The sequence below is a fragment of the Arvicola amphibius genome, chromosome 1 (genome assembly GCF_903992535.2).
Source record: "Arvicola amphibius chromosome 1, mArvAmp1.2, whole genome shotgun sequence".
Lineage (NCBI taxonomy): Eukaryota > Metazoa > Chordata > Mammalia > Rodentia > Cricetidae > Arvicola > Arvicola amphibius.
Window position 1 is genome coordinate 81,335,251 of NC_052047.1, and position 12,484 is coordinate 81,347,734.

At 42.1% G+C, this 12,484-nt stretch overlaps 1 protein-coding gene across 1 annotated transcript in view; it reads right to left on the reverse strand.

Annotated features, from left to right (window-relative positions):
- The window catches only part of Meis1 (Meis homeobox 1), a 141,200-nt gene that overhangs the window by 16,061 nt on the left and 112,655 nt on the right, over positions 1–12,484 (reverse strand). Inside the window, 1 exon segment of the mRNA XM_038334933.1 lies at positions 10,561–10,637. Coding sequence (XP_038190861.1) covers positions 10,561–10,637 — 77 coding nt within the window.

The following is a 12,484-nucleotide window of genomic DNA, read 5'->3' on the forward strand; positions in this document are numbered from 1 at the left end:
CCACATTCCTTACATCCTCTCCTGTTTCCTTTTTCCTCACAGTCCCATGAATTTTAGGCTGGCAGGCTTCAAACTGACTATCTAGCCAAGGTTCACCTCATGTCTCTCACTTCCACCCCTCAAGTGCTGCCGGGAAGGCATGTGATCCCTACCAGACTTGGTATTGTGTGGTACTTGGGATTGAATCCATGACTTCCTGCATGCTAGGTAAACACTCAACCAAACTAGATACATCCCCAACACCTATCCCTTAAAAACAAAATATTATCCGGTATCTCAGTCAAAACACTGGGCCACTGGCAGAAAGACTCAAAAACAATGCCTAGTCGGAAGAGCCTAGGAGCTGAGTTGGGAACGTGCCGCTGACCAGCTCTGAGAGGAAAGCAGCATGGAGGTGTAGAACCACAGCAATCTGGTGGCTTACTGCGAAGAAACACGCTTTGCTGGTTGTAAAACTTAACACGGGAGTTGGTGAGGTTATTGCCATTATAAAAGTCTCAAAAATACATACTAGCACAAAGCTCCTAGCAGCGTAAGCTGGGAACAACCCAAATGCTCACCAACTGACACAGGACTAAGCTGAATGTGTTTCTAGCCACGTAGTACATCACTGCTCGGAACGAGGCGCTAATAATACATGCTGCAACATAGTTGGGCCCTGAAAACATTAAGTGAAAGAAACAATCCTGTAAAATCGCATATTATAAGACCCCCGCTTGTATTTGCACGTGTGTGTAAAAAATGCCTGGAAGAGGCAAATGTAGAAACAGAAAGTAGAGTGACAGCTGGGACCTGCTGAGGAGAGACGAGGAAATAAGAGGACCCGTATTAACTAAACGGGACCCAGGTTTTTTTCAAGTGGCCAAACTATCTTACAGCTGATGGTGGGAAGGGTTGCAGACCTGTGTGGATGCAGCACTGAACTGTGCAGGTTAAATGCGCAAATGCTACAGTCTCTGCAGCATACCTAGTAAAACTGCTAAGAACATGTCCACAACTGGCGACCTGAAGAGGCACCGGACGAGGAGGCTTCTTGTCCCTGCCTCATAACTGGCAGCTAGCAGCATGTCATTTGTCAAACGATGCAGAAATTCCCACCCAGAAGCCGTACCCTATGGCTCAGTAACATGGGGTTTTGAAAATTCTAATCCCTGATGCCCTGTGTTTCAAAAGTCATGTATGTTTTTCAAAAGAAATAGCATGACTGAGAAAAAAATTTAATTCTCAATATGCCTTTTTTCCGTCCTTAAATACTACATTTACTCAGAATGAGTCTCACATGTCCCTTTTAGTTCCCCAGTCCTCCAAGCCCTAAGGCTGGGAATTCTAGGCACAACCAAGTCCACTTCTCTTTCCATGAACAGCCCGGCCAGGTGACCAGCCAAGGCGACTGAGGTCTCACGGTTTTGTACACATACCATTCTTTCCATTAGCTTTTCAACCACACACCCCCAACCATTTCCAACTATCTATGAACTCTGACCCGAACGAGGGATCAGTCAACCACAGCAGATGTTCTTGTGATACAGATCAACACAACCCTTCGGTCAGACAGCAACCTGCAAAAGTACTGCCTTCTGAAAAAGAAAAAAAAAACCTCAATAACCCAGACTAAAACTACTAAAAACTTCAGTATATGTTATTTAACCAGGATGCATTTAGCTCCTATCTATAGGCAATATATTGTTCCTTTTTAAAAAATTACTTTATCAGTATTAAGCCAGATCTCACCAATGACAGGAAATTTTTTTTGAGCTAAGTTACATTTAGGACCCAAGATGGATAATCACCATGAGCCTGCAAGACCTAATGTTTTTGAGGAAGGAAATGGTTTTTTCCGTCTTCGATGCTGGGGTCTAATCTTGAGAGGCACTTGCTACTGGTGGGCAAAAAGCAGAGAGCCTTTAGGGCTCTGGAACAAACTGTTCTTGCTATTTATTTCTTAGTGTTAAGGAGTGGCAAGCGCGAAAGACTCAGGTACTTTGCAAACCAGTAGGCCAGCCTAAAAACTTTGTAAAAATGCAAAAAAAAAAAAAAAAGTGGAGAGAAACATTTTCAATGGTAGTGGTGGCATTGAATGGAGGACCTCATATTTGCCAAAAATTACATTCATTCTGTGGTTTTATTTTTGAATGTTGGGCTTTCCTTCTTAAAAAATCAAGTATAATTGAAGATAGCCCTAAATATCTACACAAAAGACTGTAGCATCCACACTTATGGGTAAGCACTGACCAGATCCTAGACCTTTGTCCTTCAAATTCCTCCTTCCACTGAGCCTCTGGCTTCCCTTCCTTTTGAGAAAACTTTTGTTTAACAAACAGGCAACATTTGCCCCTGGTTTTCAATATTCCAGGCTGACTCCTCAACCACTCAAACATGCTATTTATTTTCTGTCGGCCCAGCCCTGAAGCAAGGCAGTGATGTAAGTGAGGGAGAGAGGGTCTCAGCCAGCTCAGGGCTTGGTGCTTAATGCTTAATCACCCAACACCAGGCTCAGCAACTGTTGACACAAAATAGGTGGAGATCAGGCCCGTGCAAGCAGAAAATACCAGGAAGGCAAACTCTATGTAAACACACTCAAGACAGATTTGACAAGAATAGACCTAAGCCGGACTTGCTGGGGGAACTTCTACCCTGCAAAGCGGCGCTCCCCCCACAGCTAAAGCTGCTTCCCCTGGCAAAGTTCCTTTGAGATGATCAAGAACAACATTTACCAATTTGAATACATTTACAGAAGACAGCGGAGACAGTCGTCCCCTTGATTCACACAGTGTGAGTTTCAATTCTGCTCCTACGTGCAGGATTTATGTAATGTAATACGGTGCTTCCACACAACACCTGGAGGGGAGCCAAATGAAGGAGGGGGGGGGATCAGTGTGCACACACAACCACAATTCAAAAAGTTATTTCTCCTGACCTACAAAACTCATTCGGAAAAGCAAATGGGTGATGCTTAAACAATCTTTTAATCTCTAACTGACACCTGACAACCCATTACTTATAGATTATTAATGCGCCCACTAAAAAGTTTGTCATGTACAAAATTGCTAGAGAAAAAAAGATTGAATGCCTGAGGAGAAAAACAAATTTTGCCGTACAATAACTTCAGAAATTTCAAGGCTATTATCTGCCATGCCCTTCACAGTCTCACAGCGCAGTGCTGAAAACAACTGATTTATCTTTATTACGAACCCTCGAATGACAGCACACATGTTTTTCATGTCTTGCAATAATGTTTAATTTCATCTAGTCTTTATTTTACAGTGTTTGGTTTGCTTATTTGAGATGTGAGGAAGTAGCAACTTTTTAATTAATTTTCTTGAGGGGGGTTGTCTCTTTATCACAGCGCTCTCCTGCTCCGTTCCTGCAGTAGAACCATGATTGAATCAACTTTGCAGTGCTCACCTGGCTTCTTGGTGCACTCCACACAGTCTAGAATACAGGCACAAGAGTTCTCGCTAACCAGCCCTACGGGTCTACTAAAGTACAGGAAGCTGGTGTCTGCGGCAATATAACGACCTAAGTAAGGGCACACATCTCATTGGTCAGGAATAAGGTGGATGATTAAACATTTGATTCAGTATCAGCTCTTTGATATTGCTCTGCTTACTCCATGACTTGCCCTGTGCAAGCACTGTATTCTCGTGTGGCTCTTTTGGCCCCTGTGGAGACAAGCTCTTTAACCTTAACAATCATGCTTCATAGAACCCCTTCCCATGATGAGTTCTTGCTGCTCTCCTCCAGAACACTGGAGTCAGTGGTTGGCACTCACTCTGGGGGCCTTCCCCACCCATTCCTCTGACTGACTGGATGCTTGCACTAACGCAGAAGGAAAACAGCCAACCTGGCTCTTAGTGAGGTCTTGCCACAAGTACAGCTGACCCATGCATGCACAATGTCCAAAATCAATCTGAAAGTCATTGGCAGTGAATGGGTCACCCAACTCTGAGCCTCACTTGAAGACTTTGTACGTTTCAAAATGCTTCCACAGCTGGAAGCCTGAGGTTCAGGTGTGCTAAGTAATCTTATCCTAATAATCTTGATGCTGCCTGTTGCCTGGGAGGAGAAGCAGTAGTTCCAAGATGCAGGGTTCGGATTCCCATGAATGAAGGAGTCGAAGTTTCCATCCATCAAGGTGAAGCAATGCCTATCCCTGAGGCAGGGTTTCCTTGTGTAACAGTCCTAGCTGTCCTGGAATTAGCTCTTGTAGACCAGGCTGGCCTTGTACTCACAGGGATTCACCTGCCTCTGCCTCCTGAGTGCTGGGATTAAAGGCGTGAGCTACCACCACCCGGCCTGCCTGTCCCTTCTTAAGGAGTGTCTATCTTCAACAGTGTTAAGGGTATGACTTTCTACAGCAGGAGAAAAGCTCTGAAAAATTCAGTGCTATGAAACTTCAGCAGACTATATCAAATAGAGCAGAAGTCATTTTCAAAGAGAATTGTTTTCAGGAATATTTTTTTTTTAATCTGCAGACAAAAGCAGGGCCTCTGTTGAAGTCCTAAGACTCTCTGACAAGACAATACCTGGAGGTTTCTAAGCTCACAGGTCTTTGCCCTCAGAGATAGTTGCTGGGCTCTCCTTCCTAATAATAGCTTAGCTGTCTGGCATCTCTCCAACCCTGTCTCTGGCAATATGCAAGCTAAACACTTTTTTTTTTTTACTGATTTCAATATTTTCTTATGAGCAACTAGACAGTATTTTATCGGGTGAGTATTACTGATTGCTCTAATCTATCCCGAGAGTATGTGTCTGCAAAGGTAATGTTGTTAGAATTGACACTCAAGGTGAAAAGCCCAGCAATTAGCCAAGGCGTAAAGAACAATGTTCTCCGATATGTTCTGGGGGAGTCTGTTTCTCATTCTCCTTCTGCTTTCTTTTTAACACTGCACGTGTTACTCCATTGATCACTTATGAAGTCTACTTTAAATGGAGGTTCCTCTGCAATTCCCAAAGGAAAAGCGGAAGCAGCCGTGCCCTGAAATGACTTCATGCATGTGACGTTGAAATGACTTTGTGCATGCGACGGGGCTGCACCCCTGGGTGACCTCCAGCCAGGGAGAGTCTCTGCACAGCTGCACTTTGGTTCCAGAGCCTCTTGCACAGAACACTGCCATGGGTTTGGGTTCCGTTTCTCTTTTTCTTTTCTTTTTACATCTGTTTTTTTCCCCTTGTCTTTGTGTCATGCCTCTGCTTAGCTTTATTGACAAAACAATCTGTGCCTAATGTTTAAACAACATCTGTAAAATGTATTATTAAATTACATCAGAAGAGAAGCAGAACAGTTCTATGGAGCCCACTGACCCCTATTGATTTCGAGATCACAGAAGCTGAAGGGATAAGCTGTGAATGTTTTAACATTTACATCTAAACATGTCTCTATATTTATAGAATCTTTGATTACTTATAAAAGTATTTGGTCTATCACTACTATAATTCAGAAATAGACTTGACCTTTAACTGTTGAATCTATTATAGTAAAGATCGGATTTTGTTAAAAAAAAAAAATGAGCTTCCATTTTTACCTGCCTGCAGCCTAAGAATCTAGCTCCATCTCTATGGGTCACAGATGGGAAATGATGCCTGGATGCTTGGCTGTTTGAAGGGTGATAGATGAAGGGCTTGGAAAGACCCAGTATGGATTCCAACCCTAAAACCTATCAAGGACACTAGTTCTAATATTTTATCAGATGCCAGGGTGCTGCCTAGAATTCTATCCACGCAAATGATAGAGAGGGGTTTTCTCCCTACGCACATGCCAGATTTCATATATCTATATATTTTTTCACTGAAAACCTGTGCTACCTTCTGAGAACACAGGGAGATAGTCATTTAACATTGAGCCTTTCTAGGGGAGGATGTGCATGAAAAGCAGTAAGCCACAAAACTAGAGCATTTACTCCATGAATCTGGGCTAGACCTCTGCTGGGACAGGGAGCGTCTGGGACTTCCAGCAAGCACAACATAAGCATCAGTTTTGCCACAGCATGGCCTGAAAATGTATTAATATGTTTTTATTTGACCATTCTCCACTCACACTTTCAATGTATAAAAGCTGGTCTGTTAAAGATAAAAAAGAAGCAATATTGGTTTTGAGCCTATGGATATATGTGTTTATTCATGTATGTGTTTGTTAACATATGTGTATGTTTTCTTTAAACATCTGCCTAGAAGGAAGGGAGTCGGGGGTAAATAAAAACACAATGTGTACACTTATGAAACTCTCAAACAATAAGTAAAAAAAATTGATAAAAGACTTGAATACTGAAGTAAATTTTGGAGGCGGGGAGGGATGGGGAATCCTAGCTATCCTGGAACTCACTCTATAGACAAGGCTGGCCTAGAAGCCACAGAGATCCACCTGCCTCTGACTCATTAAAGACATGCGCCACCACCACTGACTCTGAAATGACATTTTAAAGCTCCAGCTAAAAAGTCATCTACGGCCAAAACTCACAATATTTCTGCCTGCTTCAGAATTCTCAGAAGTATTTGTCACAACACTGAAAACAATAAACAGAGATGGAAAGTTTCCAAATGCTAATTTTACCATTTCTCAATGAGATTAAACAATGGAGGAGGGAAGAGGAAGGAGACACAAGCATAGCGTGCAGGCTGAATCTCACACCTGACCACACTTTGAGTCTAAGCTTCTCACAGCGGGGAAATCTCTGTGACTGAGTCACAGCACTTGACCTGGAAACGTCAGGCAACGCCTCCTTACATGAAATCATGTGTGGAAAATATTTTTAATACTCTGGATTATTTGAATAATTGCCTCAGATCTCAACAACATACGTTGGCATAGATTTAGTCTACAGTCTCTCGCGTGATGGATATCCCACTCCATCCGAGGGCTCTAGCACCAGCCGTATCAAGATTCTTACTCTCTTATTTTCATCCTGACCAGGAGAATAAATGAGTATTTGCAATGACATTTTTATTTCTGCTTTCTCTTCACCTAATCTGTCCCATTGTTTAACAGTGTGGTGCTTCCACTTCCCCATTGCCTTGTCTATTTTAGTCTCAGCCACCTAATGTGTAATATATCCTTCATGACAACAAAAAAGATTTAAAATGGGTTTCATGGTACTGGGAAGGAACAGTGCCCCAAAGCTGCTGTCTCATTTTCTAGATGGCGCCTCACTATAGCCGCACCAGCTAAGGTTCCTCTGACAAGCTAGCAACCAGAGAAGAGTTTATAGCTTTTACTTAACATATTGTGCATTTTGATACATTATGTTGCTGCCAATAATTATGACTGATCTACACCCAACCTGCCCTTCAGCATTCTGTGAAACATCTTCAGCCGTGACTCATAGCATACACAAAAATTTACATGTGTGTTAACAAGTTTTAAGAAATCCAAGAAGAAGGACGGAATTTTTTTTCTAAGTTGTAACTAAATGAAGTGAAAAGGAAGTCTTAAGACATTAATGATCTTTTTCTTTTCTTTTTATTTTAAATTAGGAGTTCTAGACAAAAGGAACTTTGTGGGCTGTTGTTTTATGTAATGTAAACATTTACTTTCAGGCTTTCGAAAAGCTCCATGCATTTTTATCACAGAAAAATAAAAGAAAAACATGCTCTACTTTCTCTGCCTTTCAGTTGTCAAACAGGCCATGGTTTAAGAGTCTTTGGCACCTTTAGGTTTTTAAGGTACTATCATTATTTGCATGCTACTTCCTACCATATATATATATATATATATATATATATATATATATATATACACACACACACACACACATATATACACATATATACATACACACACATATATATGTATATACATATATATGTTCCATATATATGTGTGCGTGTGTGTGTGCGCGTGCATGTGTGTGTGTGTGTGTGTGTGTGTGTGTGTGTGTGTTCCCAACCTTTTTTTGGTATGTTTGTTTTGTTTCTTTCTTTAGTTTGGTTTGGTTTTTTGAGACAAGGTTTCTCTGTGTAGCCCTGGCTGTCCCAGAACTCACTCTGTAGGTCAGGTTGGCCTCAAACTCAGAGATCTTCTTTCCTCTGCCTCCTGAGTGCTTGGATTAAAGGAGTGCACCACTACACCTGTCTATGTCCAACTTCTTAAAAAGAGAAGGATTGGAAACCATTTTGAAACTTGAAAAAGACACATGAATGCCGTTTCTCACCGCACTTCAAGAAAACTACCCATCTCGGATATTTTAGATTACTTTAGAGACCATCTCTCCAGGAAACTGTTAAAATGAGGCCAGAGCAATTGACAAATGAGAAGCAATCGAGGTGCAGGGAAGAGCCATCTCTATACTCAGGAAGGACAAGGCGAAAGGAGAGCGCCACATACTTCATCCCTTATTTTTTTTAAAAAAAGTGTTTTGGAAGTTACCTATCTGCAAAACTGAGCCTCAGCCTTAAGTCTGCTCGTAACTTGAGAATTGCTTCATAGCCTTCTAATTCCTCGTCTTACTTTTCGCTCCTCTAATTACCAAGGTGAAGGCATAAAGCTGTGCTCATTGGCTGATGAAGACCTACAGGTCTCTGGGAGACCTTGTGTGGAGAATCCAGGGACACCTCCTGACACCACAGGAGAGCCCTGGTGCCCCTGCATCCACAGAAAATGGTCCCATCAGATGGGCTTTACATTGGAGAGCGTGTTGAATTCATCCTGGTAACTATGTTTATGAATAGTTTGTTAGCAACACTGAGAACGAGGAGAGATGGCAGGTACGATAGCCAGCCCGCTCCTTAGCGCTCCTTAATTTGAGCTCACCCTGCCACTCCTTTCCCTTCACCGATGACTATTTCCCAAGGAGATGCCTATTTCGGCCACTTCCAGTGCATTGTGACTGTCTCACCATCGCTTTAAGCCTAAAAACATGATTGTAGGTGCACACAAAAATCTCACTGTCTCCCTTATGGGATCATTCAGTACCTCTGAAAAACCAACTTCAAATGGGCAGTGTTGGTAGTTTTGAAGATTTCAAGACAATAGCAGATGAAAACAGGCAAACAGAAAAGCCTCCAAAGCCGCAGAACTTAATACATTGAGATACAGTACGACATCTGTGGGTTCCCTAGCCACTAAGAGGGCTGCAAAAAAATTGATCTCCAAAGGCTGTGGTAAGGTCATAGAAATTGATAACCCTGACAAGCGAAGCCCATGCAAGTCTATCTGTGTCCTGCAGATAGTGCACTTTGTAAATTAATCCTCCAAAGGCAAATATAGCATAAGTAGCTTGTTATCTCTAAAACACTAAGTTGGAGAATACATGGGATTATATTGACAGAAATTACATTTTCTGTAATGGGGTTTAATATATCAGAGACATCTCCCAGAGGCTCAAGGCTCACTCTCTAACAGTGAAGGGTCTGTTAATGTAAGTACAATGGACATCAAGAACAAACGTATTCACCAAAATGGATTAGGCTATGTAATCAGAGAGTCTGTAATATTAATCTTTGACACCTATTGAACAGAAAGAAATACTTATGCCTACAAACTGTCACTCTCAGCTTTCTCTTTTCTCCAACCCGACTTTGAGACTTTTCTGGATTTTACTTCAAATAAGATAAGATTTCTCCACTATAAACACTGATATGAAAATATTAGGATGATTAATTAGATAGTCTTAGTTTTAGAGGAGATCGGATTCCAATACCCTTCAAATATGACAGTATGCCTGGGTGATGATCCTAACATGGCTTTTGCACAGTCACAAAGGGCATAAATCACACTTTCTCAGACCCTCCATGCCATGTTGCTGGACACTTAGAATATTATTGGTCAGTGCTCAGCGCAAAACCTCAGCTTTCTGCAGGATCAAGAATTGACATTTTATTTAGAAAAATCATTGAATAGCCCTCTGCTACATTGGGTTGTAAAGACCTTCTTAGAAGAAAACAACTTTTCTCCCCCCCCCCCCCCGCCAGCATCTGAGTGTGAAGAGAACCCAGAGGCTAACTTTTAATGGATAAGCTTAATGAAACTTATCTATTAAATTAGCTCCTCAGAGAATTTAAAACAGCTATGGAGCAAGGGTAGATTTTTCTTCTTTCATAGAAAGTAATAGGAAGCCGGGTGGTGGTGGTGCACACCTTTAATCCCTGCACTCGGGAGGCAGAGGCAGGTGGATCTTTGTGAGTTCGAGGCTGACCTGGTCTACAAGAGCCAGTTCCAGGACAGGCTCCAAAGATACAGAGAAACCCTGTCTCGAAAAACAAAAACACAAATAAACAAACAAACAAAAACAAAAAAGAAAGTAATAGGATACCAACTCTATCAGTTATCCTAAAGAGAAAAAGCCAAAGAACGTGATATGATTTCAGCGTTAAAGTGAGTGGTCCCCAAAACACACTCATCCTGTGCATGAAACCTGTTGACTCATAGAGGAGGTGGAAGGCAACACGCTCCATGTCCAACGTTAGGAAGTCTTCCCACAACAGCCCGGTTGGTTTCCACCTTTGGATCAGCAAGCCACATGGGAGAGCAGCAGCTACTGGGTGTGGCTTCTTCATGCAATCCATTGACTGCAGGTTGCCAGAGGGGGGAACAGGCTGTAAGGAAACGCCAGCCAAATTACTCACCAATTGTTCACTTGAAGGATGGTGAGTCCTGTGTCTTGTGCCAACTGCTTTTTCTGTTCTTCAGAAGGGTAAGGGTGCTGAAAGAGATCAAAACAAAAAAGGGTATGTGGACAGCAGGCAATGTTTATCCCATTTGGTCAATAACCTGAATGTCTAGTGAAGTCTATAATTAAAGGTAAAAATGCTGAGGTATGTCACTCTTATTAATGGAATACTACATCATCTAATTAATGGCGGTAAGAGACAAGCCAATTACAAAGATTAGTGAAGTGTAGAAATACCTATTTAGGATACTTGCAGAACCTTGATACTAAGTTTACCCTTTAACAAGTTTATTTGTTGCAAGGCTAGAAAGTTTAGGGTGATCTTCACTGTGTTTTATTGGATTGTTATCAGTAAGTTCTCTCGTTCTTTCTCTATCTCCGTGTGTGTGTGTGTGTGTGTGTGTGTGTCTTAAAAAATACCCATCTGACTTAATATACTCTCGGCTGAGGTGACCAGTATTTAAGTGTAATGCTCTCCCTCCTGCATAGTGCTGGATTAAAATATTTAAACTAAGCTAGCTATACTTTATTTAGGCCACTCTTGTTTCAACATTTGCACAAAGCACCAGCAAGCAACAGTCAGCCAAAACCGGTGTCATCTTCACTGTCAGTTTGAGAAGCTTCAGGATCATGTATGTGACACACCTCTGCATGGGTGAGGGTGTTTCCAGAGAGGATTAGCTGAGGAAAAACCCAGTCTTGAATGTGGACCGCACCGTCCTGTGGGTGATGGTCCTACACCAAACAAAAGGGGGAAAGAGAAAGTTGTCGAGTCTCAGCACTCGACTGTCTCTGCTTCTTGCCTCTGGAGTTGTGAACGTGCGGCGAGTACCAGTCCTGGCATTCCCTGCAGTCCCTTCCCCTAGGCGCCTTCCTCTCTCTGCATGATGAACCGAGTCCCTCTAAACCTCAGCCAGGACAACCCCTTCCCATCATTTGCCTCGTTAATGTTGCTGCTGTTGTTTCTTTTCCTTTTTTCCTCTTTTTTGTTTTGTTTTCTGCTCACAGTGGTAAGAAAAACAGATGATACAGTTTGTTTGCATACCTAAAAGTCAACTTAAGCTAGGATTCTGTGGAAAGGCCAACAAAACGTCAAAGGCCGCATGTCACCTCCTGAGAACAAGCCCGGTTCTGTTCGCCATGAGGAAGACAATACAAAAGGTATTGATCACGTAATTAAACAATGAGATGAATTTGGAAGTCTATGGAATTTGTTTGTGGAAACATTTTCTGCTCAGTGCTCAAGCGCATCTAAGTTGAAACCCATTTCGAAAGGGCAGGAGAGCGCCGAGGGTGTGGTTTCCACCTGGGAAGACATTGGCTGCCTTGAAAGGTTGCTGCCCTATAAATCCTCCCCAGATGAAGTTGGCCTGACAGCCAGTCCTCTCTGCTTAGTCCCATGAGGAATGAGAGAAGGTCCCCTCAAGACTCGATTGAACTACGTGTGCCATGGAAACTAAATTCTGGTCTATTGGATGACGATTAACATAGCTTTTAATCTCATTAATAATGTCTTGTCAGATGCTTAAGAAATCGTTAATGAACACATCAATGCTTTTACATGTAACTTTAAATATGTCCCAGGTCTATACACGTGGGGGTATGCTTGTGGAGAGTGGGGAGATAGTGATTTTTTCCCATAAGCATTGTCTTTGATTGTCACTTAATCAATAAATACACAATTAGAATGAGGCTTGGCTTTCACGGAATATAGTGCCTTTCTCCAAAGAGCTTCAGGTATATTTCAGATAGGATGGTAATTAATCCCATTAGATCCCTCCAAGTAACACGGATGGAACCACCTTCCTCTTGTTTTGCAGGTGAGAGAGTCAGCCAGGAGAAAGGACAGCCAATAGTGATAGTTTCTCCTTCTCTTCCAG